Here is a 26,997-nt window from a genome sequence, read left to right as displayed (position 1 = left end):
AGTCAGGTCCGGGCCAGGCTAACAGGGCTTTGTTGAGTCCCTGCCTTTGTATTTTAGAAAATGAGAAGCTGAGCAAGAGAAGAGGAAGACAGATGGCCCAGAAGAGTATGTAAAATTATTTATAGGCTTTTTTTTTTGTCAAATAGAATCAGCCCTCTTACAGAACAATAGTAAGAAGCATTTAAATTTTAAAAGTATAATCACTACTCTCTTTGTTGTGTCACGTCCTTACGTTTAACACGGGTATTAATTATCCTGCTGTAATGTAACAGAAAGTTCTCCTAACAGAGCTGCTCAGATCAAACAGACCAGATAAGTCTGCTGTTCACAAGCCCCCTGCATCAGTGTTATATGGTTTATTTGTGAAGAAGCTAAAAATTCCTGTGGCCCACCTCTCACCTACTGAATGAGAATAGGGTCCAGAAATTACCATCTTAACAAAGTCCTCCAGTTCTCACAGACATCAGAGTTTGAGAACCATGGCATCAGATTAGGGGATCAACCTGGGAAAATGCCCCTACCACTTGAATGGAGAAAAAAGTTCAAATATTTGCTTGCCTAACAATATCAGAACATAGCTATAGGTGAGGATAAGTGGGAAAAGACACTGAACTGTTCTGGCAAAAGATGAGGGGAGAAAAATAAAGGTAAGAAAAACATGAGTGTCTTATATATGACATGAAACAGAGATGTTTTCAGATAGTATGCATCATGGTTCCTCTAAAATGTGCGATCAAACCAGATTAATTTCTGATATTCTCTCTTGTCTATAGAAATAAAAAAGCATATGGCTTTATTTTTCCATGATATTAAAAATCCAATATTAGACACCTTAGAGAGAAAAAAATTCTAAAAGGGTAAAAAATTTTTTCCAGTAAACTTCACATTTAAGAAACAAAGAAACAACAGTGATCATTATTAGACTAAGCTCATAATGAATAGGAAACATTATTGATTTCTGTGTTGTTTTTTTGAGGGATTAAGACTAAGCACTTGTAGCCATCGCCAAAGGCAATATTTTTACTCCTTTGGAATCATTACAGCTAAATATTTGAGATACATATTTCAAATGTCTGATAATGAGTATTCTTTTTATATTTTCTTATGCCATGGGAAACCAAAAATATCACCTACTAATAATATTCATTTTTTATACAAACATATTAGGCCTATGGCTTTCATATTTTCATGCAACTCAAGAGCTTACTAAATTAAACTTTATAAATATATATATATGTTAAAATATATAAATATGAAACATGCACATTTTAAATTAATGATTTTTTTAATCAAAATTACACTTTTTAATAAACTCTCTTAAACTGGGCATTTGATCAATAGCTCCAGTTTTCACTTTATATTACAAGACTTGCATTGAAGTTTTTAATAGATATCCAGCTCACATTATCAAAACATAATCATTTTATTAGCTAGATTATTTTATCACATTTTGAAATTCTTTATCTATGCTTTTTAAATGAATGGTTAATAAATCTGTTGATTCCCTAAAACATAACAAATGTATTTCACAATATGGCATACGTCTTTATATTTACCTCATTTTCATTAATAAAAATCTTGGTATTGTTTTAATTGTTTTAACATAATTATCATTCCAGCTTTACCATGTAACTATTTTTAAATTTCCTAAGCAGAACCTGAGCAGCATATATAAATATGTTATACTATATAATATTAACTAAAACAATTTCAATTTTAAAAATTTAAACTAAATTAGTACTATTCAAAACCAACTGTAACAAAAAAGCATGCAGCAAAGCAAGGAAAGCATAATACTACTTTTTTCAAAAAACTATATTGATATTACTTTACCATATAAGGGTTTCCTAATGAAGAGAGGCAAACAACTTGTACCCAATTATTACAGTAAAATTAAATGAAATTGCAATTACAAAATGTAAACAAAATAAGCCCAACACATTTCAGTTGGATTGTGATTTTGTTCTTTCAAAGTAATATACTTTCCAAATGTTGAAACTTATATATAATATGCATAAAATCCATATTTTAAATAAGGTACAAATTTATTTGCCAATTTCCTCAAGGAGTTATTGCTTGGAAAATGCAAACAAATGTAGATGTTAAGGGGTATAATGAATGATTTAAAGAGACAGCAACTGTGTGTAGTAAAGGCAAATACCAACAGTTAAATTAGCCATTTCTTTCAATGTTACTATATAAGTAGAATCTACATTCAATGCCACTCTGAAACTTATGAGTTTTAGTATTCAATTCATCATATTAAATCACTAACAAAAATTGTCTCTTTAAATTTTTATTGTATTTTAATCCCCATGCAGAATTTTACAAGCTGGCTCATAAAATGATTTGAAAGTCAATAATGTGGCTTGGAGCAACATACCAAAAAATGTTTTCCTATTACGCATTTTCCAAAAACATACAAATAAGGGTTAAACACAACTTTAGCTTCTATCAGGCAGACAAGGCCTTTACCTGAACCCTAGGAACAAAAGGCGCTGTTCTTCTACTAAGGCTTTGGCTCTGGTAAGCAAAATTAAAGAAAAAAGCAATAAAACAAAACCAAAAGGACAACACGCTGGAACCAAAAAACCAAAGTAAAAACAAACACATACAACTGCCCCTCAAGTAGAACTTTTCCATGACAATATGCATCTAGATTAAGTACGTCAATGTAATGAATAAGTTAACTTTGCCAAAATGCTAAAATATATAAAATCTTAGAATTTTAAAATCAGGCTTTTATGTGTAATAAAAAACAATAGGAATTAAGACTCAATATAAAATAACATATTCAGACTGAAGGAACGTAAACGGAACCCAATAGCCAAGAAGTTTCAGGTTTCACCCTTAAACAAAAATCATAGTCCAAAATGATGTTAGATAAGGATGCATCACAGGATCACTAGTGAAAAGACATCTTTACAAGTAATTGTGACTTGTCCAAAATGATATGTCTAACAAAAGTCTAAAAAACATTAGCCAAATTGGCTTACCATTAATTCTTAAAATAATAAAGAGTAAATAAAAGTATGTTGGAATGCACTGGATTCATTAGGTGATTCATACTTTAAGGATTTACATCATTTTTCAGACATAACACTGTTTACTGCTAATCATACCAATTAATGAAAATATCTCATTTATTTTTATTTATATAGTTCTTTATATTTTTCCCAAGCATTTGCTGACAGTTTATTGCAAGTTTACTGCCTCCAACAACACTTGACAGTAGTTGGTATTATCTCCAGTTTGTAGATAAGGAAACAGGAACAGACACCACCACAAAAAAGGCTAGATACTCAAACAAAAGGGAAAAATACTATAAAGGTAGAAATTAGAGTCTACCTCTGATTAAATCACTCTATTTCACATTCTTTGAGTAAAATCAAATTTCATTTCTCTTCTGACTTATTTCATTTTCATTTGAAGCAGCCTTCAAATGAACAGACACCCCAATGATCAGAATTGTGTGCCTTTACTAACGCGGTTCAACAGTTAAATCAGGAACAGAATCAGATGCATATATATCTCTGGGTTTGGAAATGGATTTCAAGGCATTTAATTTTGCTTCTTTCACCAAAATTCCATTCCATTCCTTTCATCTCTCATGGATGTCTCCCTTGTCTAATTCCCCGGCTACATGGAAACAGTTAATAGGTACTAGGAGGACTGTTGCCCAATTTAACTATCATCAGACTTACACTCTGTAAAATATAAATCTAAGACCTAAAGGAAAGAAGGTCTTAAAAAACAGCCTATCAGTCAATCATGACTCAACATCCTCTCTCTCCAAAATCTAAGGCAGTCTCAAATCTAACCTGTCTCCCTTTTTGTGTGGAAATATATCCAGGGGAAGAAAGAACTGTTTAGATATGCAGTGTGTTACTGTCCTCTGTCTGTGTAACTCTAGATGGGTAATTCTATAGCAAATGGGGAAGGGATGTACAAAATTCAGAGAGATTAGGTACGGTAAAGGAAAGAACGAACAAGTTACTTTATTTAGAAATGGATTTTATTTTCCTTGCCCTCTCACCTGTTCTACCTGTTTTAGACCAAAAATATCATGGTAATGGAAGTAAATATTACTTCATAAACTAAAAGATAACTTTAAAAGAAACAGTACTTTAAAATAAATTAATCTTTTAAGGCAAACATTCCCAACCTTCTCAAATGATTTCAAATGGGTAACTCACAGAATTCCAAAATCAATTGCCTAAAATTCTACGAGAATTTAAACCTAATCTTTACCCATAAGTTCATACATTAAACTTGGCTATAAAAACGTATTTTATTAGTTTTTTTAAATGAGGTGAAATTCAAATAACATACAATAAATCATTTTAAAGTGTACAATTCAGAGGCAGTTAGTGCATTCACAATGCCTTGCAACCCCCCCAGCTTCAAAAACTTTTCATCGCCCCATAAGATCATCATGGACCAGTTAAGTAATCGCTCCCCATGCCCCGCCCCCATCATCCTAACTCCTGGCAACCTCTAAGCGGCCTATGTCTCTATGGATTCTGGATATTTCACATAGGAATGGTGAAATCTTATGTATTTCATTGCAACTTGTAATTAATATTACTTCATTTATTTTAAACATAAAATACCTGTGATCTATAACAATTCAGCCTCATCCAAATAAAGAATTAGAATTTGTACAGCACAGTTTATTTTGCATTTTAATGTCACTCTCTACTATACACTGCACTGCTAGATTTCGGACATTCCCTTTAAGCAATACTTCTGGAATAACAAGGCTGTGGCAATAGGTATGAAAGATAAATGCCCAAAATCAAAAACTTTAACTTACAGAACATTTTTAAAAGTCTATAGCGTTTCTAAGGAGATCTAAAAGATGCATACCTACTCTTCAGTTACTTACTCCCTTTACAGGGCATATAAAATGGATATGTACAACATTTACAAGCTCATCACTAAAAATGGAGTCAGAAGAATATTAAAGAACTCAGGGAAACACGGGAACCGTAAGTCAACCACAGACTCTAAAGGAAAGTAAGACTGTCAAAAAGAATCAGTGTATTCCTACAGAAAAAAGGATTCTGAGCCAGTTCTCCCTGTTAAAAGATGGGAAGGCTACATTTTATCTTAATTCTCTAGCAAAAAAAAGTGGCCCAAAACCACAAATTAATTTAGAAATATTGAGAGGTTTATAAAAGTAATCCTCTGAAGTAGGAAACTGCTAAATTATGGAAGAACCCAACTTTTTTTTCATCAACACAGGAGCGCTGACAGTGGAAAGACTAACATACAGTCCAGGTGTCATAAACGTGAACTTACACAGATTTTCTCACCAAGTACATTACTGGCACTTTCATAGCTATGCCCAAGAGTAGCCACAAGCAGCAGCACCATTCAAGCATGGAGAGGAAATGTACCGCATAATGTTTTTTTAAATCATCAACAGCCTTGAGCATGAAAGTTTAAGCAACAATTTGCATTGTATGTATATTTTCTATTTGAGAAAATATCAGTCCATGAACTGACATGAATATATTAGGAAGGTCAGCTCACATACTATACAAATTATCTTTCTTCTCAGGCATTAGCAAGGTCATGATTTTATAAATGAGTTATGGGCCCTGGAAAACTCTTGCCAAAAGCAAAAATGCCCAAAGGTAAAATAGAAGGATACAGAAATTGAAATGCCGCCTTGTGACTTCCTAGGAGCGTTCCCAAAGGGTGATACGCGTGGACACACATTTTCCGACCTCTACATCATAACGGCATACCAAAACTGTCTCCAGTTGGCAAAGAGGATTAAACATACAGGGAAATACTATATCCAAAGAGTATATTGCTTATGTTTTCCTGCATGCAAAGAATAAGTATAAAATTAAGCTTCATGAAGGTAGAATTCATGTTTACCTTGTTCACGGTTGCATTCCCAGCTACCAGTATTATAGCTGAACTGGAGTTAGACCTTAATATATATTTCTCACATAGCTCATTGGAGTTTCATTTGGTAAAAACATTTTGGGGGGAAATTTGGGCAACAGATTTCAAGAACCTTAAAATTTTCTTTTCCTTTCATACTGCAATTTTACGTTTAGAAAGTCATCCCAACACTAGAATTCCGTCCTAATGAAATACACAAGATTTATATTAAAGGATCTCCATGGCATCATAATTTATAAGAGCATAAATGAGAAACAAGATATCCTATTATAACAAATTAGGTTAAAATGGGGTATTAAATAGGTATTAAAATTATGTTAAGCAGAATTTTTTTTAAAAAGTTTAAAGAGAAAGTGCTCAATATATTAAATGAAATAGAAGGTTTCCCAATAGTATATACAAATTTATTACAGCTTTGTTTAAAAAAATTTATGTATATGAATGGCTATATTTTAGTGGCAGGACTCTAGGTTATTTTTATTATTTACTTATCTGTACTTTCTAGATTTACAACAAATATTATTATATTTATAAACATTATCTAATTGAAACATATTCCTTCCAAGTCACAAGAAAATGATAAAATGGTACGTATTTAAAATTACAATTGCATGGACTTTAAACCAGCATCATTTATAAATCTAAATAGTGTAACTTTATACCATTATAAATACTTATAAGTAAAACTTCTATGTTCATATTTCCCCAAAATATTTAACAGTGGTACTTGTTCACCACATTCAATGTGAACCATGAGGAAAAACTGTGGAAGCTCAAATTTGTCTAAACCTTTCCCTGCTAGTCCAATTTGTAATAGGGCCTCGGGATTTTAAATGAGGTAACACAGTGGTACTTCTCATGGAAGTGTAGCGTCCACTCCTTCCTCCTCCACCAACTGCAGCCAACTACACACACACACACACACACACACACACACACACACACACACACACACACACACACACATATATTTATTTATATACTGGTATCATCTAGCTGCCCAGAACATTACTTAAAAATGAACTATTTAAACACGGCCATAAAAAAAGAAAAACAGTTAATATTTATTACCACTTCCTAAACTGGTGGGGGAAAAAGGCATATACATTTGTAACCATAAATAACAACACCCGTACTGTCAATATATGTAAGAGATAAGTAAAAAGATGCTATGTATTGTGGGAAAATGAAAAAAGACCATTGTCCTCAAGTGAAAAGTTCACTAAAGTTTATGAAAGAAAAAGGAAAAGAAAATAATAAAGAGAAGAAATTCATTTTAGTGAGACATTTACAATTTCCTAACAGTGTCTCAATTTTCCTCCTTACATAACTTTTTGTAACTGTCACGTTTTTTATCAAAATGGTCCCAGAACAGGCACGTCTAATAACTTTTTCAATAAATTTTCATATATGAATTTTATTTATTCTTCCTATATCTCCTTTAAATTAATAAAAATTCAGTAATAATCAAACACCTCCCTTTCTCCAAAAAATATAAAAGAAGTTCTGTAACTTATTTAGTAAAGATTTTTCTAGTGCTCTTAAAATATTCGCCCAAGAATAGTTTAGTTTTTAATGATAATTTTGAATCAAAACTCAGTGTCTAAATTTTGAGAATCTACATAGTTCTTGATATCCGTAAAGTTTCAAGTTTAATAACTTAATGGCATTATTGTCAATGCTAACCTATGTTTCTAAAACGTGACTGGAAAAATTTTAATACTTTAACATTTTTAAATGGTTTAAAAAGAGAAAGAAAACTGAAGAAGTTAACAAAAAAGTGAGGGCTTACATTTGCAAAGTTCTTCTCATATGGACAGAAAACGCAGATTTGAACTTTTAACTTTCATTATGAAATGTTCAAATTAGGGACCATTTAACATGAAATCACGTGGTGGACTCAGGAGTCAATTATATTTTCCCATGTACTTAATTTTGTCTGTTGACAAAAGCATCTCAAGTATCAGTATATTTCAGAGCAATATGCATCCCCCACTCAAAAGTTCCTGAAAGCTGAAAAGCAGGGAAAAGTAACTATTTACTTTTACCTTAAATATACCGTCTTTGTATAGTGCAGAATTTTTATTTCCCTTAAAAGTTTACAACACATTATAGTCATTTTAGGGTACTGAGCAAAACTCATAACCTTGAATTTTGAAATAATATTGCTAACCTTCAAAAATTCTAACTCATGAAATTACAGAAAACCCAACTCTAATAAAGAAAGGACTATGATAAATAATTAAAATTGAATTTCAATTAATTAAAATGACTAAGAATGAGAAGGTTGATGGTTAAAAGCACAATTATATTCTAAGAACTTGGTTTACCAAAAACTAGCAACTTGGTACTCCAGAAAGAAAAGTTAATTTAGTGATTACATACTGAAAGTTGTCCAGATAAGAACTGTGGAACATCTCTCAACATGCCCGGACTCATGGGAGAGGTAACGGAAATAGAAGGACGATCCATTTTCTGAGATTCGAATGAGCTAGAACCTGAAACGGTAATTACACATAAAAAGTAATAATAATGGCTCTTCATTGGGATTTAACAATCTTCACCATGTAGCTCTTAACTTTTATGTTTTACGCCCACACAATGTCATTACATGGACCATTTCCTTAGCCACAATGTCCCAAAGTGTTTAGAGGCTTTTACTGAAGCATAAGTGAAATTGGGGACTCTCTTATGACCAAGGGTGAACGGTTTTCTGTGCCAATAAAAATATAGGCAGATACCTACTTCAGGACTTATTTGCTTTGTTAATGTGCACTAAATTCATATGTTACAATAACATTAAGAACATTTTAAAATAGAAACTTAGGTATGAAAAATCAAAACCTAAATCAATGAGGCAATTTGAAGATGCTCTAAACTTGTAATACTAAAAATGTAAGTACTACAATGTTAATTATAAAAATGTTTGCAGGAAGTGGTTTTTTAATGGTATCTGGAAGAACATAATAAATTAGACGGGCAGAAAGGAAGTGAAGGACTATGAGAAAAAATATCAGAAAAAGCAGAACCACAGTACTCAGAAATGATATGTATGGAGGAGGGGAAAAAGACAAATTGGAAAGTGAGTAACAATGGGCTAATGGGATACTTGGGGGGATTCGGTGCCTGGAATTCTGGGTTACATATTTTGGAACTAATAAAATATCCATGCTGAACTCATGAATGAGGGAATAAAAACTGCATTTGAGAAAGATGCCTTTACCCCTTATTTAAAGTGTAAATTGAATTGGGAACATGGAAAACAGGAACAAGTGGAATTCAATAAGTAATAATAGGAAAGGTTGCAAAATTGGAATAGAAAGAATTCAGGCGATACTATAAAATAAGAAAATGAAGTCTCCAAAGCTAATTAGATATGAGATACAAAGGAAAGAGGGAGTAACGGGGTGGGAACCAGGTGGAGGGGGCAATGGGAAAAAAGGGGCGCATCTGTAATACTCTCAACAACAAGATAAAAAGAAAAATATTTCAAGTCATATAGCAAGGTGCAGTGTCAAGAAAGTCTCCAATGTGTCTGTCTGGTTCTCTGCACAGGACCAGGCTGATATTCCCTGGGATACAGAACATAGGAGAGGTTCTGTGTTGAAGGGAATTAGTGGAAAAGTTAATTTGGAACACAATGACCCTGTGATGCCTCTGAGATATCCAAGGGGAGATATAAAACAAGTACTGAATATATGGATAGAACCAAATGTAGAGTAGACATTAGTGTTAGAAATTAAACCGTAAAGTGTCTCCCTAATTGGAGGCACACGTGGATAAAATTCACCTCTAGAGAGAGTGAAGGGAAAAGTGAAGAGGGAAGCTGCAAGCCTTGGGATCGGAAGTCATAGCGATTTAGAAGCAGAAAGATTGCCGACTTTATAGTAAGAAATAAGCTCAGTTTTCTACATTAAGCTTCAAGGAACAAGGAGACACTTAACAGAATGTACATTTTAAACATTCAAAAATGAAAAGGCAATGAGAGATAATTCTGATATGGAAACTTAGGAGTCACATGAAAATAAAACTGTATGAAGAGAACTTACTGAGGAACTAAAGACAGAGGGTTAAGAATCGGGCCTTGGAGCAACCTGTTCTTTGGCATTTATAGAATAAAGGATTAAATATAATTTGAGAAAAGACCCCTGCCTCCTCATGAACAATTCTGGAATTGTTTCATGCTGCTCATACAATATCTGAGTGATTTAACAAAAGCGAATAAAATGTATGTCCTTCTTAGGATTCTTGTAAGAACTGTGATAATGCAGATACAATATCAGGCACAGTTTTAGGAATGCAATAAAATGGGAGTGATGATAATAATGATAATATCATTATATATAATTGTTATTATTATCGTTATATTAGCATTTATTTATTATGTTATAGTTTCATGTGATCGTGACATTATTTTGGATAAAATGATTTAGCACCTAGCCAAATAGGTGATATGGTCATATTTTAAAGTATAGAGCTATGACACTCCAGAAGGAGTTCACCTATCTGGTAAATATTTTTTAAATTTTTATACTTATAGTTGTAATATAAAATTTAAAATAGATCTATTTTAATAGGATACTCTCAGTTATTGTGCATACAGAGAACCCAACCACTTCTCACCACCTTCACTGCTCCCAACATGGTCTAAGTCACCATCATCTTGCCACTAATATACTAAAATAGTCCTCTCACTGGTCCCTCTGCTTTCACCCTTAACTCCATTTACTATATTTTCAACACAGTATCCAGATTTTAAAACATAAGTCTCTCATCAAGACTAACTATGGAGATTTTGATTTCCCTCAGAGTAAAAGCCAAGTCTACAGAGGCTTATAAAGTATGCAACTTGACTGCCCACTCCTCTCTGGTCTTCCTTCCGACCATTCTCCAACTTGCCCACTCTGCTGCAGCCAAACTGGCCTTCTTGTTTTTCTTTAAATGCATCTTAAGCTTTTCTGCCTCAGAGACATTGCATGTCTGGTCCCTGTACCTGGAAAGCTTTTCCCCCAGAGAGCCAATCTTTCTCATCATTGCCCAAATCCTTCCTTCTCGATGTGGTCTACCCTGAACAATGTACTCCAAATTGCAGCCCTCCTCTCTTCTTTCACAATATCCCTTATTCTGCTCTCAATCAATGAAGAAACTTAGTTCACTGGGAAAAATTCATTAGTTTAACATCTAAAATGGCACTCGAACACAAGTTATAAAAATTATTTATGTGTTTAACCTTATTTCAAATAAACTTATACAATATGTCTATTGTTCCACTATGACTGATGTTAAATCAGAAATATTATCCCATTTCCTAAAAATATATATAAGAATACATATAATTATTCACTAGATTGTCCCAAGCATCCCTCATTTACTAAGGGTTAGGTTACACAAGTAGCAAATTTTAAAATTAAGGGAAATTTTGGGAGGAGGAGGTGAAATTTTGGGAATGATGGTATGTTCATTATTTTTTATTGTGATGGTTTCACATATATGTCAAAACATACCTGTGAATGTTCAATATGTAGAGTTTATTGTAATGTACCTTAATAAAGCTATCTAAAAATACACAGTAGTTAAAACAGTGTAGTTAAAAAAAACTATCTTAAAGTCCTATAGACTTTTATACTTTTCCCATCTTTGTATGATCATATACTTGATAACAAGATTATATTTCCTACTTTGTATTAAGAGATGAAATACTTCATTTCACCCCAGATGAATGACATTATTAACAACATTTTCTTCTAGAATAAATGAAACTTACTGGACTCCAGTTGTGCATGTGTGCTATCAGGTATTCTAGGGATATCTCTGAAATGAGAGAAAAAGAAAACAGATTGTTGCAACAATTAATGCCACCTCTATTTTGATCATTACCAACCTATATTATAAGAGGACAGTATAAAATGAACAAAATTGCGTATGGTAGTGGCATTATGTATATAAGAAAAAAACAAGCTGTAGTCCTCTATTGCTAATAAAAGTATTCTTGGTTAACACCAAATACTTACAAGAAATTAAAATTCATACCCATTTATAGCAGATTTGCAAAAACATATACTTTATTTTCAATATGTCTCACTATATAACTGTCCATTCTAAAAAATTTCTACATTCAACATGTTTTACAGAAACAATTCTATTCCATTCTTTATTTTTACTTGCTGTTGTTCTAAATCACTAGTATTAAAATGCAAATAAAATATCACCAAAACAAAAATCAAATTATTCAGATTTTTATTGAAATTTTTTAAATGCAGTAACTCCGCTGAGAAAAATGTAAATATGTTTCTTATTGGGACTTACAAAATTACTTTGCAACTGCATTTACAACAAAAATATGTACATTTTGTCTGAGATTTGCCAAAAGGGGTAGATATTAATGGTTAAGATCATTCAGAAAAATTACATAAAAAAATATTTAAGACATTAAACAAAAACATTTAGAGTGTCTTTTAACATGAAGAAATATATACAGTACAGTTTTACCATAATACAAAAGCAAAACAAAATGAAAAACAGATACATTTTCCAGTGCCAGACTCATTACTTTTGAAAGGAGCATTTCAAAGACTAAGTGACCAACGTAAGTCATTTTCTACAGCATAAAAAGAGAACAAAATAATTCAGTCCCATCATTTCCTAAATGAGTAAAACTGGATTATATTCTACAGCAAGAATTAATTTCTCTAGCCCTCACCCTAGAATGCTTTTACCCTGAACATGCATTTAACAATCCAGTCAGTCTATAATGTTTAACTGCTTTTCCTAATTATAGGTATATCTCTTACATTGGCTTAGAATATAAGCCTCTGTAAAGGAAACACTACTGAAATGAGTAATTCTCACAACATAGGTGCAAAGGACTGTATTTATTGTCAACTTTTGGAAATTGTCAATTTAATCCATAGGTAACAAATTATGAAAACAAATGAGTATTTGGCAATTGCTTATATTTTTCTTTTTCTTTGAAGATGTTATGTTTTTCCTTAAATTGTTCCCTCTATCTGGGAATAGTATGTCTTAGGCCCTCTCATTCCTGTGTTGAAATCTCCCTTTTGGAAAAAAATGCAAAAAATCATAGCATACAGTTAATCCTCATTTTTACAATAAAAAGGACCATAGTTCATGAAACTTCCTTCAAAACTAATTGTTACTATAGTCCCCTTCTACTAATGCCATCAGCCATCAACTAAGCTACTAAGATAAAAATCATAAACAGGTAAATGTTTCTTCTTTTGTAATTAGCTGTATAATCAGATAAGGAGATGTCATGATTTTTGGTGAGGTGTTTTTAGTAAAAGAAAAAAAAAGTCCTCAAAGTAATGTATTTTTATAAAGCATTCAGACATTTTTGGTTTGCACTTCACAAACCGTTTAATGGTAGTCAACTCTATACATGTAAAAGGTACTCAAACCAACTTACCCAATAGGCCGAGAAACAACAAGCTCCACTTGTGGTTCAGGTTTGGATTCCAGAATGATGTTATATACTTCTTCAAATGTGGCTCCTTGCAACAGCCTTCCACTCCATTCTAACACTTCATCACCTAGTGTGTGTGTCAGTAACGATAATCTTAGGGGGAAAATCTAATCCCATAAAATGCACTCAAAACAAAGTAATCCTTAAACTGCGATGAATTCCATAGAATAAAATCACCAATATGAAATAAGAAACATACTGAAAGCAGCTCCAGTGGCATAAAATTTGATGACAAGGATTATTATATTTCACCCAAAAGGCCAAGGGTTGGAAAAAAATTATGTAAAAGTTATCTCTGTGATCTCGGGGATATTCTCAGTGGTGTCTTGTCCACCAAAGTTGCTAGTTGTTCTTGTGAAGGGGTGTAAAGTCAGGAGCAAGTATGTCACCATCTTGGTGACATAGAAATTTTAACTCTAATAGAAATTCGAATTCTAGAAACTATCAAGATCAGTAGCCACTTTGTAGATTTCATGACTCTGCATTCCAGTGTTTTCAAAATATATTTGGTTGACCACTTGTCTAAACTCTCTTGTAAAAAGCTTAACATTTAGAGTCTTATCAAATCCTCTCCAAGACACTCAAGGATCTCTCCTATCCATTACCAAAGAGACAAAGAGTGACACACTTTAGGAAGTATGTATTTATCTATGAAGTTTGTTTCCTAAACTATGTTGGAATTTTTCAAAAAAAAAAAAGTGAAGGCTTATGGAAAACAAAATAGGTTAATACTAGAGACAGAGTAGGACTATCCATAAGCAAAAACAAAAGAAATCGGTAACTATAAAAATATTTTTATCTAATATGACTCAAGAAATAGTATTACAACTTTTCATTAATGTATAGATTTGTTACATGAGCTCTGTTACTGGTCAAATCACTTCTAAATGAGGATGTTTTTCATAACTACTCAAGTTTAACGGTATAAATGTAAACAATCAAAGGTAGAAACCTACCTGGTCTAAGATGTCCTACAGTATCGGCTAAACTTCCTTTTTTAACTTTGGTAATAAATGCACAGAGCCGACCTGATTCAGTCATCTTTCCTCCTACAACCTGTTTAAAAGAGAAAAGTGTTACAAGACACATTTTTCCAATCAACATGGTTGAAGATTCAAGTAAAAAATAACTAGACAATTTATAGCTTTAAAAAAAAAATGTTTTTGTTGATTTGAGAGAGAAAGGAAAGGAGAGGGAAAGAAACACCGATGTCAGAGAGAAACAGTGATTGATTGCCTCCCACATGTATCCCGATCGGGATCTAACCTAAAACCTGGGCATGTGAACTTTTGACCATTTGCATCCCAGTTTTTCTATTTTTATGTTTCTGTTGAGATATAGGTTGAGGCAAAAGTAGGTTTACAGTTGTTCGTATGGAAAAATAATATAAGTAGTAATACAATAATAAACTCTATTTCTTGTACTCACAACTATAAACCTACTTTTGCCCACTCCTGTATATCTTTCTGAGAAATATATATATTACCAAGAATGCTGCAGAGTCATGGGTGTACCTGCAAGAGTGGCCTCTTAAAAAAAAAAATAATGCTCTGATTCTTATCAATGACAATGCAATCAATATATCAACTTTATAGCAAGCCAAGCAAACAATAGGAACTAACTTCACTAAAATAGTTTTTTTCTCTTCTAAATTGAGTCAAAGATAGCTGAATTTAAAAACCATTGATTTGTCTTATTCTATGTATTTATTCCCAAACTGCAGTGAATTAAACTCAGTTGCAGTTCAGTTAACACTAATTATTCCTATATTTGATTCTGAAAATTAAATGTATAGATATTTTGGACCTACATCCCTATGTTAATTTTTAAAAACTTTTATTTTTTGACTTGATAAATTTTAATAGTAATAATATTACTGACTATAATTATTATTGAAACCTTACAGCATGTCAGGCACCGTACTAAATGTTTATATATTGCTTTATTTAATCTTATTATAACAATTCAGTAAACACTGTTATCTCCTTTGTACAGATGAGGAGCCTGAGGCTAAGAGAAGTTTAGTTGACCAATGTCATATAAAACCTAGTAATTGCCATAACTAGAAATCAAGCCAAGACTTCCTAACACCCATACTATGCTGCTCTGACACTATACTGGAAGGATCTGGATCTAAATCCCCACTCATCATCATCTTGTGACCATGGGCAAGTTATGACAATTCTCTAAGCTTATTTTTTTTATCTATCATGAGTGTTAAACAAAATGATAGATGTAAAACGGCCAGATGAGTGCCAGCCACCCAATAAATGTTAGCTGCCCAATTCCACTTACACCCCAAATCTGCTAATATCTCTATGTTCTACAGGAAAACTTCTGTAGCAATGGCTTAACTCTAAAACATTTACTCTGTTTTCATTTCAGTTTTTAATTCACCATACAGGTGTACAAAAAATAAATACACCAAACAGAACTATATCTGGTATAAGTACCAAAAAATTGTATGGTATTTTACAGTAAAATATAAATTAATATTTATACTAAATCTCTTAACATTAAGTATTTTTGAGTTTCCAGACTTCAGACAGTGTTCTCTCTCACATAGACACACATACACACAAATAGACACAAATATTTTGCTACACTAATGCAAAAATTATAGTCCTATATAATACATATATTATTACATTTCTCAAGTTTGCATATTTAGTCATTGAATAAAACCATCATTTAAATAGAATACAACCACAGATATAGATATAAAGGACAAACTATATAGGTGAAATAAGTCTGAGAACTGTATTTAGGATTCAAGTATATAACTCGTTATAATTTCCAAAATTATACATACGAGTATTGTTGTAGTGTGATGGCAGCTTCTTAAATAAAACATGGAATATAAGAAGTGGGTAATAAGGGAAATATTTGGGAATTCTTTAAAATGCAAAGAAAATCCACTAACTTGGTATAGGTAGAAAGAATTATTATATCTTTTGCTTCTTTGATAAATCTGTAAAGTAGTACAAAGTCTTACATATTTCAGCACATACCTTCAAGCCAAGCATTGCTCCTGAATCTCGAGGTACACTCCCATCTTTCAGACGCTTATTTAATAAAATACGACCAATTAAACGATCTCCATCTTTAGATGGCTGCCATGTCACTGGGTGCTGACATTGCATCAAAAACAAAAAAATTAATGTTTTTATGACACATGACGCCTTGTTGTACAATCTCTCTAAATTTCAGATTTCCAAAGTATTATGATTACACAAACCAGTTTGCATTCAAAAAGGCTTACTACATTGTGCTTATAACCTCAATTTTATAATCTTAAGTTTTTTCAAAATCAAACTACTTCAAATTCTTACAGTGTTCTGACACAATACTGAAGTTATATAGCTCTACAAAAACTGAGAAATCTTGAAAATATATTCAAACCCTAATTTAATTATACACATGCTGAAGATTAATAAATTCACAGGTAGGAAAGATAAATTGAAATTCTATAAAATTAAACTCTCTTAAAAATGAAAGTTTAATCTTCAAACACTTTTGGAATACTTTGAGAGACCTTATTACAATAAAAGTTAAAAGGTCAAATTATATAAAACACAAAATTCAAACCTATAATGAGGGCTTTCTTGAAATAAGTTTCTAGATTAAATTTATAAGAAATATATAAGCCCCAATAATTTTCCAGTTGATTCTGGGAGAAATAGGCCTAATTCAAAGGTGTAGATTGATTATATTTCTCACTTTTTGGAGGTTCATTGATTCTTTCAGATCTTTGGTCTATTTAGTAAATTAATTTTATTAGATAATTCAATGGTATCCATTGCTAAACAACCTTGAAAATATTAAGAATTTATCTCTTAGGGCAGAACCAATCCCTTTATAAATCACACCGTTCCATTCCATTATGAATTATATGTCAAATAACACAGTAAATGATTTGTGTAATCACAGTTTCACAGTTATCTTAAAAGTAACATGCACATCTTCATGCAAAATTTAGCAGGCAAAAGACAAGTTCCAGTCAATCGCATCTACATGGTAATAAGATTTTAAAAGTCTCACTACACTAAAAGCAAAAATAATAAATACCAAAGCAGATGGCAATGGTTCTAATGCTAATTAATGCTACATTGAAAGGCTGACAATAAAAGAAAAGAGCAAAATGACAGTGAAAGGGAAAAAAGAAAAACAACTTTTTCTGTGCAAACAGACCCAATTATCTCCCTTTTGCCTGGGATTCAAACTATTAATAATTTTTCATCCCAAGGAAAATATATGCAAGCAATCAAATAAGCCAATCCAAGAAATTCTTTGTATTTGTAATTTATAATAACATTACCAAATTATCTCATGCGACCATAGACAAAATATTCCTTTGTTCCTAATTTTCATTTCGTTTACTTATTTTTTGGTATGCCGTCAAACAACAAAAACAGCAAAGCAAGCAAGAAGTATTTTGATTTGTTTGTTTTGGTTTTGTTTTTCTTTTCTGCACCTTAAAAAATGCTACATTGACCCCTGAAATGCCCTGTCCTTTTATTATGTTCTGTTTGAATGAGTGACAGAGAGCAAACGAAGACCAAATGAGCAGGTTAAAACGCAGGCTCCACAATCTCAGTACCTTATCACTATGGCTATGCTCCTCGTTAAGGGTTGTGCTACTACAGGTATCTACCCCAGAGTCCTTAATCTGAGGCTCAGACCATTCCAAATCCTCTTCCAAAGAGTGGCCACCAAAGTACATCATTTTCTTTTGTCTCTCAGACCTGGTGTTAGAGTCCGACAAAACTGCCTGCTCACTAGTTTTTCTTTTTCCCTTTTGACTGTCCCCTACAGGTGTGGGATAAAAAAAAAAAAAAAGATACAAAAAAGAAAACATGCAAAGGTGTAAATAAAAAAGTAAAAGTAAAATGATAACAGAAATTAAACAGTAAGGCTCCACATGTCTCACCAAAGACATTGGGGATGCCTCACTGCTATGCCAAGACGTATGGTCCAACCAGTTGTAATCCATGTCTCCTGTGAGAGTCAGACAGACAAAAGAGTGCAGTAAAGGAGACGGCGAAAGAAAGGACAGACATTACAAACATTTTAAACTGTGTGATACTGTCTGGTTTCAAGAACCCTGTAGTACTCACTACACATACCAAGAGAAAGCTGGGATTCCAAATGAGTAAAATTTATAGAATGCAGAATATAAAGTTTATGATCTCTAGACAGACCCTACAGAACGAAAGTCCTGAAAGAAGAGAAAAGGCTAATAATAAACAGGAACCAAAATGAAAAAAATTACATATTCTGTAAAGGAAAGGCTATCGGTTATGTCTGTTGCTCATGCTGTATTTTCCATGCTGGTCTACAGACATGAATTATTCTCTAAAGAGTAAAGAACGTTTTAAAAGTTAAACAGTGGCTTGCCAATAACCACTGTAACAAAAAGCCAAGCAATTAAATGTTGTTCCTGGAATGTTGTACAATATTCTTTTTAATGCTGAAACCTAAAAATATTTGATGGATAAAAAATATAATTGGTTACACAAAAGAATAATTTTGTATGAAACTGACAAAAGAGATCCACTCAATTGCGATTAGTAAAAATAAAATAAACTTTACTTATATCACAAATTATTATTTTGAAACAATTTTTCAACTTTTTTTCAGAAATTGCACTCTCATAAAGTAAATTTTCTTTTAAGATAACTTTGTCAGATAATTTGTACAACTGGCAACCAAGAATGAATATCTACTTCCCATATGTATATGCTCCTTATTTGCCTTACACTTGAAAAAGAATTTATTTTTAGTCTGTATGTGCACATACATGTTTTTAAACTCTATTCATACTTTCATTTATTTAAAAGTACTTACTAAACCCCTTCCATTTGCTCTAGTGAATGGGGTAAAACAATGAGATATACAACAGAGTGGAGATAAACACAATAAATAAGTCCTCAGTGGCATATAGGAAATTACGAAACACTGAGAGTATATAATAAGACCTAATTTAAATTTCAGGGTCAGCAAACACCTCTAAAGAAGTGATGTTTAAAGATGAGAACTGAAATGTGTGGCCTGAAGGACAAGTAAGGAGACAGGCAGACGGGAAGTGGAGGAAAGCATTCCAGGAAGAAGTACATAGTAGAACACTAGTGTGTCTGAACCAAAAGGAATGAGGGCAAATACGATGCTACAGGAGACTGGTGAGGCAGCACCAAGCAGCTTAGGGAGGCCTTTTTATGCCATGTTAAAGACTATGAATTTCATTCCTTGAAGGACTTTAAGATGATGACATAGACTGATTTACATTCTTAAAAGATCAATCTAAGCACTAAATAGAGATTGAATTGGAAGACACCAAGCGTTGGAAGGCATTTGCAACAATCCATGGGCCAGGTGGTGAGGGCTTTAACAAAGGGGATGGCAGTAGACATGGTATGAAAAGAGGGAACTAAGAGGTGTTTTGGAGGTATAATTAAATATTAAGAAAGATTCGAGAATCTTGGCAACAAATGAATGTAAGGAAAGACCATTTACGAGAGAAAAGACTGGAGGAAGAGCACTGTATTAGTTCCTGAAGGAGCAGGAAGGAATGACTGTTTCATAAAATCTAAGATGTTATTGTATATAAGATTCAGAGATATTAAAAATAAAAGCATGCATCTTAGAATTTACTAAGCATAGTGATTAATGTTGGATATATTGTTTGCAATACCCATAAGTTATTCAAGTGGGCATATAAGAAATCAATTCGTTAAGCTATGCTAAAGCTTCAAAGGAAGGTCTGAGCTGGAGACATAAATTTGGAATTACCACCACACAGACAGGAATAAGTAGATCACTTAGGAACAGAGAATAAAGTAAGATATGAAGAGGACCCAGACTGAATTTTAACATTTGAAGTTTGATTTGAGAAGAAAGAAAAAAGAAAAAGAAGAGAGAGACAGAGACAGAGGCACTAAGAGAAAACATTCTGAGAAAAAATAGGAGGGAGGGAGATGGAAGTCTCAAAACCAAACAGAAGAGTCTCCTAAACAGGAGGAGAAATTAACTATACTGAATGATTTCTACATATCGGGTACAATAGAGAACTGAAAGGTGTGTATTTCATATGGCAACTTGAAGATCAAGAAAATGTTAGAAAAAGCACTCTGGGTAGAATGATGAAAATTAAAATTAAATTGAAGTAATCGAAGAGTCAGAGAGAGACACGTAGGGGAAAATGTGTATAGGTGAATGGTTCACAAAGTGAAATCCCCAAAACAACATAATCAACATCACCTGAGGCTTATGAGAAATGCAAATTCTTGGGCACCATCCAACGCTTAGTCAGAAATTCTGCAAATGGAGCCTAGCAATCTGCGTTTTACCAAGCCCACCAGGTGATCATGATCTCACTGATGTTTGAGAACCACTGGAGACAATGACTTTAAAAATTTTATCTATGAAGGATAACAGAGTTGAGCTAACATACACTAAATTCAATGTGTAGGGAAAACATTTCTTTAACCTGTGAACTAGAGAGTGCTTTCCAACGTTCTTTGCGTGTAGCACCTTACACAAGCACCAAAGGGGTCTACAAAGCAAACCTTCCTAAAATTAGCCCTTGTCTTCTATCAGTTCCCACTATGTGCCACCCCTGGAAGCACAGAGTCATTTTTTCCCTTGCCTTGTCCTCTCTAAAAATGTATTGTTCTTTTGTTATATAAGCCCAAATTCTAACCACCCCTTTGAGTTTCTCATAGCTAAGTGCTCCCATATATGTATGTGCAATGCACATGATAATAAATTTGTCTTTCTCTTGTTAATCTGTCTTTTGTCAGTCTAATTTATAGGGCCCCAGCCAATGAAACTAAGATGCATAGAAGGAAAAAAGAGTTGTTTTTCCTCCTCTGCACCTTTCAGTATAATTTTAGAAATAGGATACTTCAATGAACCAATAAAGATTATGACTAAAATGTTATTAACCCCAAAAGATGACTGGAAAGGAACATGCATCTTTATGGTATTTGGCCTTCCCAATTAGGAACATGAAGTGAATCTCTACTCAAGCCTTCTTTCATGTGAGGCAGTTAAGTTTTGTAGCTTTCTTCATATAGGACCCCTCATTTCTTACTTATTTTTAAATCACATTTTCTGTTTTTAGTTCAGAATGGAAACTGCCTTTCACTTATATTTTTAAAACTAATTATTTTTCATAAAAATATAAAATGACTCTATATACATTCCACATCCAGCTGCCTTCTTGAGTTCCTTTATTGATTTTTGTTCATTCTTATCAACAAGAAATCAATTGCTCCTCAAAGAGTATCAGAGAGTTGTGTGTGTGGAGATGGGGAGGGTGGTACAAGGAATTCGAACTAGATACTCACCTATCTAGGGTATTTTGGCATACACCAAAATAAATTTCAGAAAGATTACGAAGTTAAAAGTTAAAAAATCAATAATAAAATCGTGAGAAAATAGAGTTAAATATTTAACTAATTTGGGGGTGAATAAGGTTTTCTGGGGAGTAAAAGGAATAGAAAAAAAAGTCACCAAAGAATGCAAAGATTTAACTATATTAATTTCAATTATTTCCAAATGATCAAAGAAAAGTAGTAGGTAAACATCAAAATGTGAAATACATCTGGAACAGATGATAGTTAAATGGGTAAAATCCTAACCACATAAAAAGCTCTAATAAATCAATTAAGACAAAAACTAATTAATACCCAATAGGAACATGGGCAGAAGAAATAAATGGAATGAACAGATAATTCATGAAAGATATAAAACATCAATTTACATACAAAATATTCAACTGCACAATCAAATTCAAAATTAAAATGACAAAGAGATAGCATCGTTTGTGGTCCATTCAACTGGCCAAGATTTGGTACATACACCCGGAGCCCAGGCCTGCTGGCTTGATGAAAGCATGTGACAGGAGTATGGAGAGTTATAACCTTTCTGGAAAGCGAGATGGTAATCTGAATGAAAAGCTTTAAAAAAATCAAAGCACAAATATGTGTTTGTGAAATACTAAGAGATACAGAAAAAAATTTTGCATAAAGATGACCATTATAATATCATTTATAATAACAATCGGAAGCAACTGCAAGGCTCCCAAACAAAGGAACAGTTTGTGGTAATCCTTAGAGTATTAGTGTGGTCATTTGAAACATATTTCTGAAGAATATCTAATAGCTTGAGGAAAGCTAAGGATACAATGATATCAAATGAAAACGATCATAACATGTGCATAGGAAAAAGGAAAGAAATACAACAAAATGTTAATAGTGGTTATATTTGGGGGACAGGGTTGTGGGTAGCTTGTATTTCATTCTTTACACTTTGAGGAATTTTCCAGATGTCCTACAGTAAACATATTGTTACTTTTAAAAGGAAACACAAAAAAAGTTATTTAGCTAACAGGATTTTTTAAAATACGAAATCCAGCGGTAGAAGAAAATTTTCAGAAACAAAGAAAAAAACAATTTTAAAAATCAACAGATTTATAGACTTATAGAGGATGTTCACATTTTATAACTTGAAATTTCCTTCACATGCCCAACACCATTGAAACACTTTTAAAATAAAGGCAGCAGCCCAGCCCGCATGGCTCAGCGGTTGAGCATCCACCTGGGACCCAGAAGATGTTGGTTCGATTCCCGGTCAGGGCACAGGCCCGGGTTGCGGGCTCGATCCCCAGTCGGGGGCGTGCAGGAGGCAGCCGACCAATGGCTCTCATCACTGATGTTTCTCTCTCTCTCCCTCCCTTCCTCTCTCTTCTCAATAAAGATATATTTACAAAATAAAATAAAGACAGTAATATCTAACTTTTCAATGTTTACTCGAAGTACAACGTGAAACAAAACCCTCTCCAACCACCGCAGGGAACCGTGACGGGAACCGAGCGGCTTCCTCGGGAGCCGAGCGGCGGGAACCGTGACGGGAACCGCGCGGGGAACCGCGCCGCTTACCTTTCTCGCTCACGCTCTCGCTCTCAATCTCCACATCGTCACAACTCGTGTACTCAGGCGTGGACGCTAGTTCCTCCTCGGAACTGCTCAAGGACACCTGGCGCATTTTACCTCCTTTCTTGGATTTGTGAGGCTTCGGAGGCGGAGGTCGCACTGACTCCGACTGGTCGGAGCTGAGGGAGTCGTTCCTGAGCATCGTTTCCATCTTCTCCCGCTTGGTCTTCCTCACGGCAGAGCTGGGGTCGAGGTGGTGCTGCCGCCGCAGGGAGTCGGCGCGCCGCGGCTCCGGCCTGTCCGCGGGAATCGGGCTCCTGCGCGGGGTGGGGGGGCTGTGGTTCGTGGTCCTTGGTGGGTAGGCACTGGGTCCCTGAGCCTCTCGAGTTCTTTCCATGGAGTACGACCGCTGGCTGTCCATGGCGGCTCTCCGGTCGGACACCGATCTCTGCCGCGCCGGCCGCTCCAGCCTCAGCACGGAGATCCTGGAATCCTCCAGCTCCGCGTTGGCCAAGGAGACGTCGCTGTGCCGCCGCTCGTGCCGCGCCCGGGACACCTCGGCGTGGATGCGCATCTGCTCCTCGTAGGGCTGCGGCTTCACGGGGTAGCGGGCCAGGTTCGGGTCGCTCCGGTAGCGCGCCTGGTACTCCTCCTCCCTCCTCTGCCTCTCGTACTCCTCCCTGCCTTCCGCGTCCTCGTCGTCCAGGGCGTAGTCGTCGGGGTGCCTGTGACTTCTCCAGCCCGCGTCCCTGTAGTTCACATGAGCCGGGTCCCCGTAGAGCTGCGGCTCGCGCGGAGCCCGCGGGTCCGCGAAGTCGGACGGAGAGCGCGGCATGGCGCTCCCGGCGGGGGCATACTGCGCGTGCGCCTCCGCCTCCCTGCGGTCGCTCCGCCGGCCGGGCTCCCGCGACGCGGGCGGGCTCCGTCTCCTAGGCAGCCAAGGAGAGCAGAGGTGAGGACACGCGCGAGCGCGGCGGCGCACCGAGCCCCTGCCGGTGGAGGGGGACGCTCGGCTGTCACCTAAGCGCCTTCCATGAGCTGAATTCAGTACTAACTCCAGCAATCGCTTTGGTCTAGGGACTAGGAAATGTGCCCGAGCGTGTGAATCACGCGGCAGACGCGGCCTGGGGCGGGTTTACGTAAAAACAGAACAGGGGCCGAGACACTGAAATTGGGAGAACCGGTGTCACTGTTCCTTCCCACGGAATTAGGTTTTTAAAAATATGCTTTAAGTTACCTTACGGTATAGTAAAGGTACGCTAGAAGTAAGGTAAGATTTTGTTCTAGGAATATATTTTTTTAATTTATCTTTATCGTTGAAAGTATTACAGATGTCCCATTTTTTCCCCCATTGATCAATGAGGAATCTAACATTAGTTACTCCCAAATATTAAAATACCTTCTCAAAACAATTTTCAATAAATATCTTGTGAATTATTGCATATAGATACTCTCTCCTTTGAATTAAAACTGCTATATTTCTTAGACATATTTTTCAGGAACTGATAAAAATTCACGAACTGTATCTCTGATCTCTATCTTCGCTACTGGCCTTTATAACAAGCCTTAGTATTTGTTGTTATCAAATTTGTTAGTATTTCATAGGTAAAATAATATAATGATAATTTATAAACTTCCCTAAACTTCACGAAGCATTTAACGGTATTTAACCCATAAATTGTAATTCACAAAAATGGAGCGATTCATCTAGGATGCTATATTTCACTTAATCCTTCAAAGACCATGAGAAATTAACTGGCAGAATCCAAAATTATGTCTTTCTTTAGAATAAAATGTATTTGTGACATTATATATAATGCTTTAATTTTTACTGCTCTACATTCTGTCAATCCCTATTTCTGACCGATAATACAATATCAGTATATATTTATATTCACTTTATATTAATCTAATATCTATTCATCTTCTCTTTATTGAAATCTAGGCTGTTAGAATTATTTTCTCTTTCACTATATTACAGTCATCTTAATTGGAACCAGTTTATAGAAAAATCACATATAAAAATGTACTATTTCTACTTTAATCAAAAGCATTCTGTTCATATATAATTTTTTGTAATATGGACTAACCACCAATCTATTTCAAAATAGTCTAACTATGTATTCACACTTGACTGGGCATAATAGTTTGAGCAAGAAACTACCAATTAGTCTCTTTAAAATTCTATGTCTAAAAATTATACTGACTGATGGGGAAACTCCAAATAAAAAGATTCTTTCCCAATTAAAGTCACTTTCCCAATTTCCCAACGGCAATCTCATATCACATACATACTGTATAGTAATTCATCATGCTTTTACCATAGTTTCTATTTTAATTATTATAACCTTTACAATCCTATGTGGTTTCTGTTATTACGTGACCAGTATATATCAGTACTGACCATGTATACTATAAATAATCCAGTTTCTGAAAATATAATCTAGTAAACATCTAAAAACATTTATAAGGACAGTGAATGATTAGATGGAAACTTAAGTTTTAATATTCATATGTTTTTAACTCTTAAGATCTACATAATTTTTATCATAATGACACTAAAAGTAGAGTGAAGAATTAAAAATTAGTAATTTCTGTAAATTCAAATTTTATGTTATTACAGTTAAGTGCTATGTATATGAAAATCTCTACTCATTATAGAGATCATTTAAAAATTGTGATTTTATAAATGAAAACAAAAAGACATTTAAAGGCTCAATAATCTGAAAAAAGACCATCTTTTTTTAAAGTTTTATACTGCATGGATATTGCTAAATATACTAAAATGATACCTTACTAATTCAATTATGCATGCTAACCATACAGTTTAAACATAACTCTGCAATCAAATGGTGAAATTTGAAGCTGTTAAGACACATTAAATCAAGGATTTAAAAGACGTATACAATCTTGTAAAACATGAAATATATTGGTTCCATTCCTATAACTCTTACAAAAAGCTTTTAACACACCAAACCATTTATATTCATTAAAAAAACAAAATTGATTTTTATATTACATATCACCATATTTAACACATAGAGTTTTACCTTTTGCTCAACCAATGCACATCTGTCGAGTACGAAGCATCATGTTGACAAAAATACATTAATACAGTGCCAGGCAGTGCTTTCGTTTAATCCTAGCTCTCGAAAAATCATGGGAGCCATCCTTAATCAGATCTGAATGTCTCTGTTTGCTTACTTACAATCATTTTATTTCAAAAGTCAATTACCAAAAAGTTACACATAAAACAACATTCATTCACGGATGGGAGTCATAAAATCCTCTAGGAATGGGCTTGCTATGGAAAAGGTTATTCTTTAATGCTGTTCTATGTGGCTGTATATAGCTCCAGGTCAAGTAAGAATGTACCCTGTAAGGAGGATTATGGTGCTTAGCTGATTAGTGCCTCACAATACTGAACACCAAATGCATCCTACATCCAAGGCATTTCTGGACACTATACTTAAAACGGACAGATTCAGAAATTTGTAAGTCATGTTCCCCTATATGAATTACAACATTTTTAAAATAACAAAATTCATTGTGTTTGTTGTTAAGTCTACTGCACTGCTTTCAGTATGAAATGTGTACTGATAATGAAAATGGTGGTGGTTTAACAGGTCTACTCTATAATTTCTTTTCAATTATTCA

At 34.2% G+C, this 26,997-nt stretch overlaps 1 protein-coding gene across 30 annotated transcripts in view; it reads right to left on the bottom strand.

Moving 5' to 3' along the window:
• Positions 1–26,997, bottom strand: part of RIMS2 (regulating synaptic membrane exocytosis 2) — a 215,540-nt gene that overhangs the window by 109,026 nt on the left and 79,517 nt on the right. For 14 of the 30 annotated variants that reach the window (XM_087825334.1, XM_087825328.1, XM_087825337.1 and 11 more), the window contains 7 exons: positions 23,347–24,269; positions 18,336–18,403; positions 16,417–16,536; positions 14,362–14,461; positions 13,349–13,472; positions 11,687–11,733; positions 8,308–8,420 (listed from right to left, as the gene is read on the bottom strand). In XM_087825334.1, the coding sequence (XP_087681460.1) occupies positions 8,308–8,420; positions 11,687–11,733; positions 13,349–13,472; positions 14,362–14,461; positions 16,417–16,536; positions 18,336–18,403; positions 23,347–24,269 (1,495 nt within the window). Of the gene's footprint in view, positions 1–2,475; positions 2,524–8,307; positions 8,421–11,686; positions 11,734–13,348; positions 13,473–14,361; positions 14,462–16,416; positions 16,537–18,005; positions 18,215–18,335; positions 18,404–23,346; positions 24,270–26,997 lie in introns of all 30 variants that reach the window. The other 16 variants (XM_087825331.1, XM_087825330.1, XM_087825326.1 and 13 more) reach the window with 3 other exon arrangements.

This window comes from Miniopterus natalensis, chromosome 16 (genome assembly GCF_054644295.1).
Source record: "Miniopterus natalensis isolate mMinNat1 chromosome 16, mMinNat1.hap1, whole genome shotgun sequence".
In the NCBI taxonomy this organism is placed as follows: Eukaryota; Metazoa; Chordata; class Mammalia; order Chiroptera; family Miniopteridae; genus Miniopterus; species Miniopterus natalensis.
The sequence above is the reverse complement of the archived record's forward strand: the minus strand, read 5'-3'. Positions and strand labels throughout refer to the sequence as shown.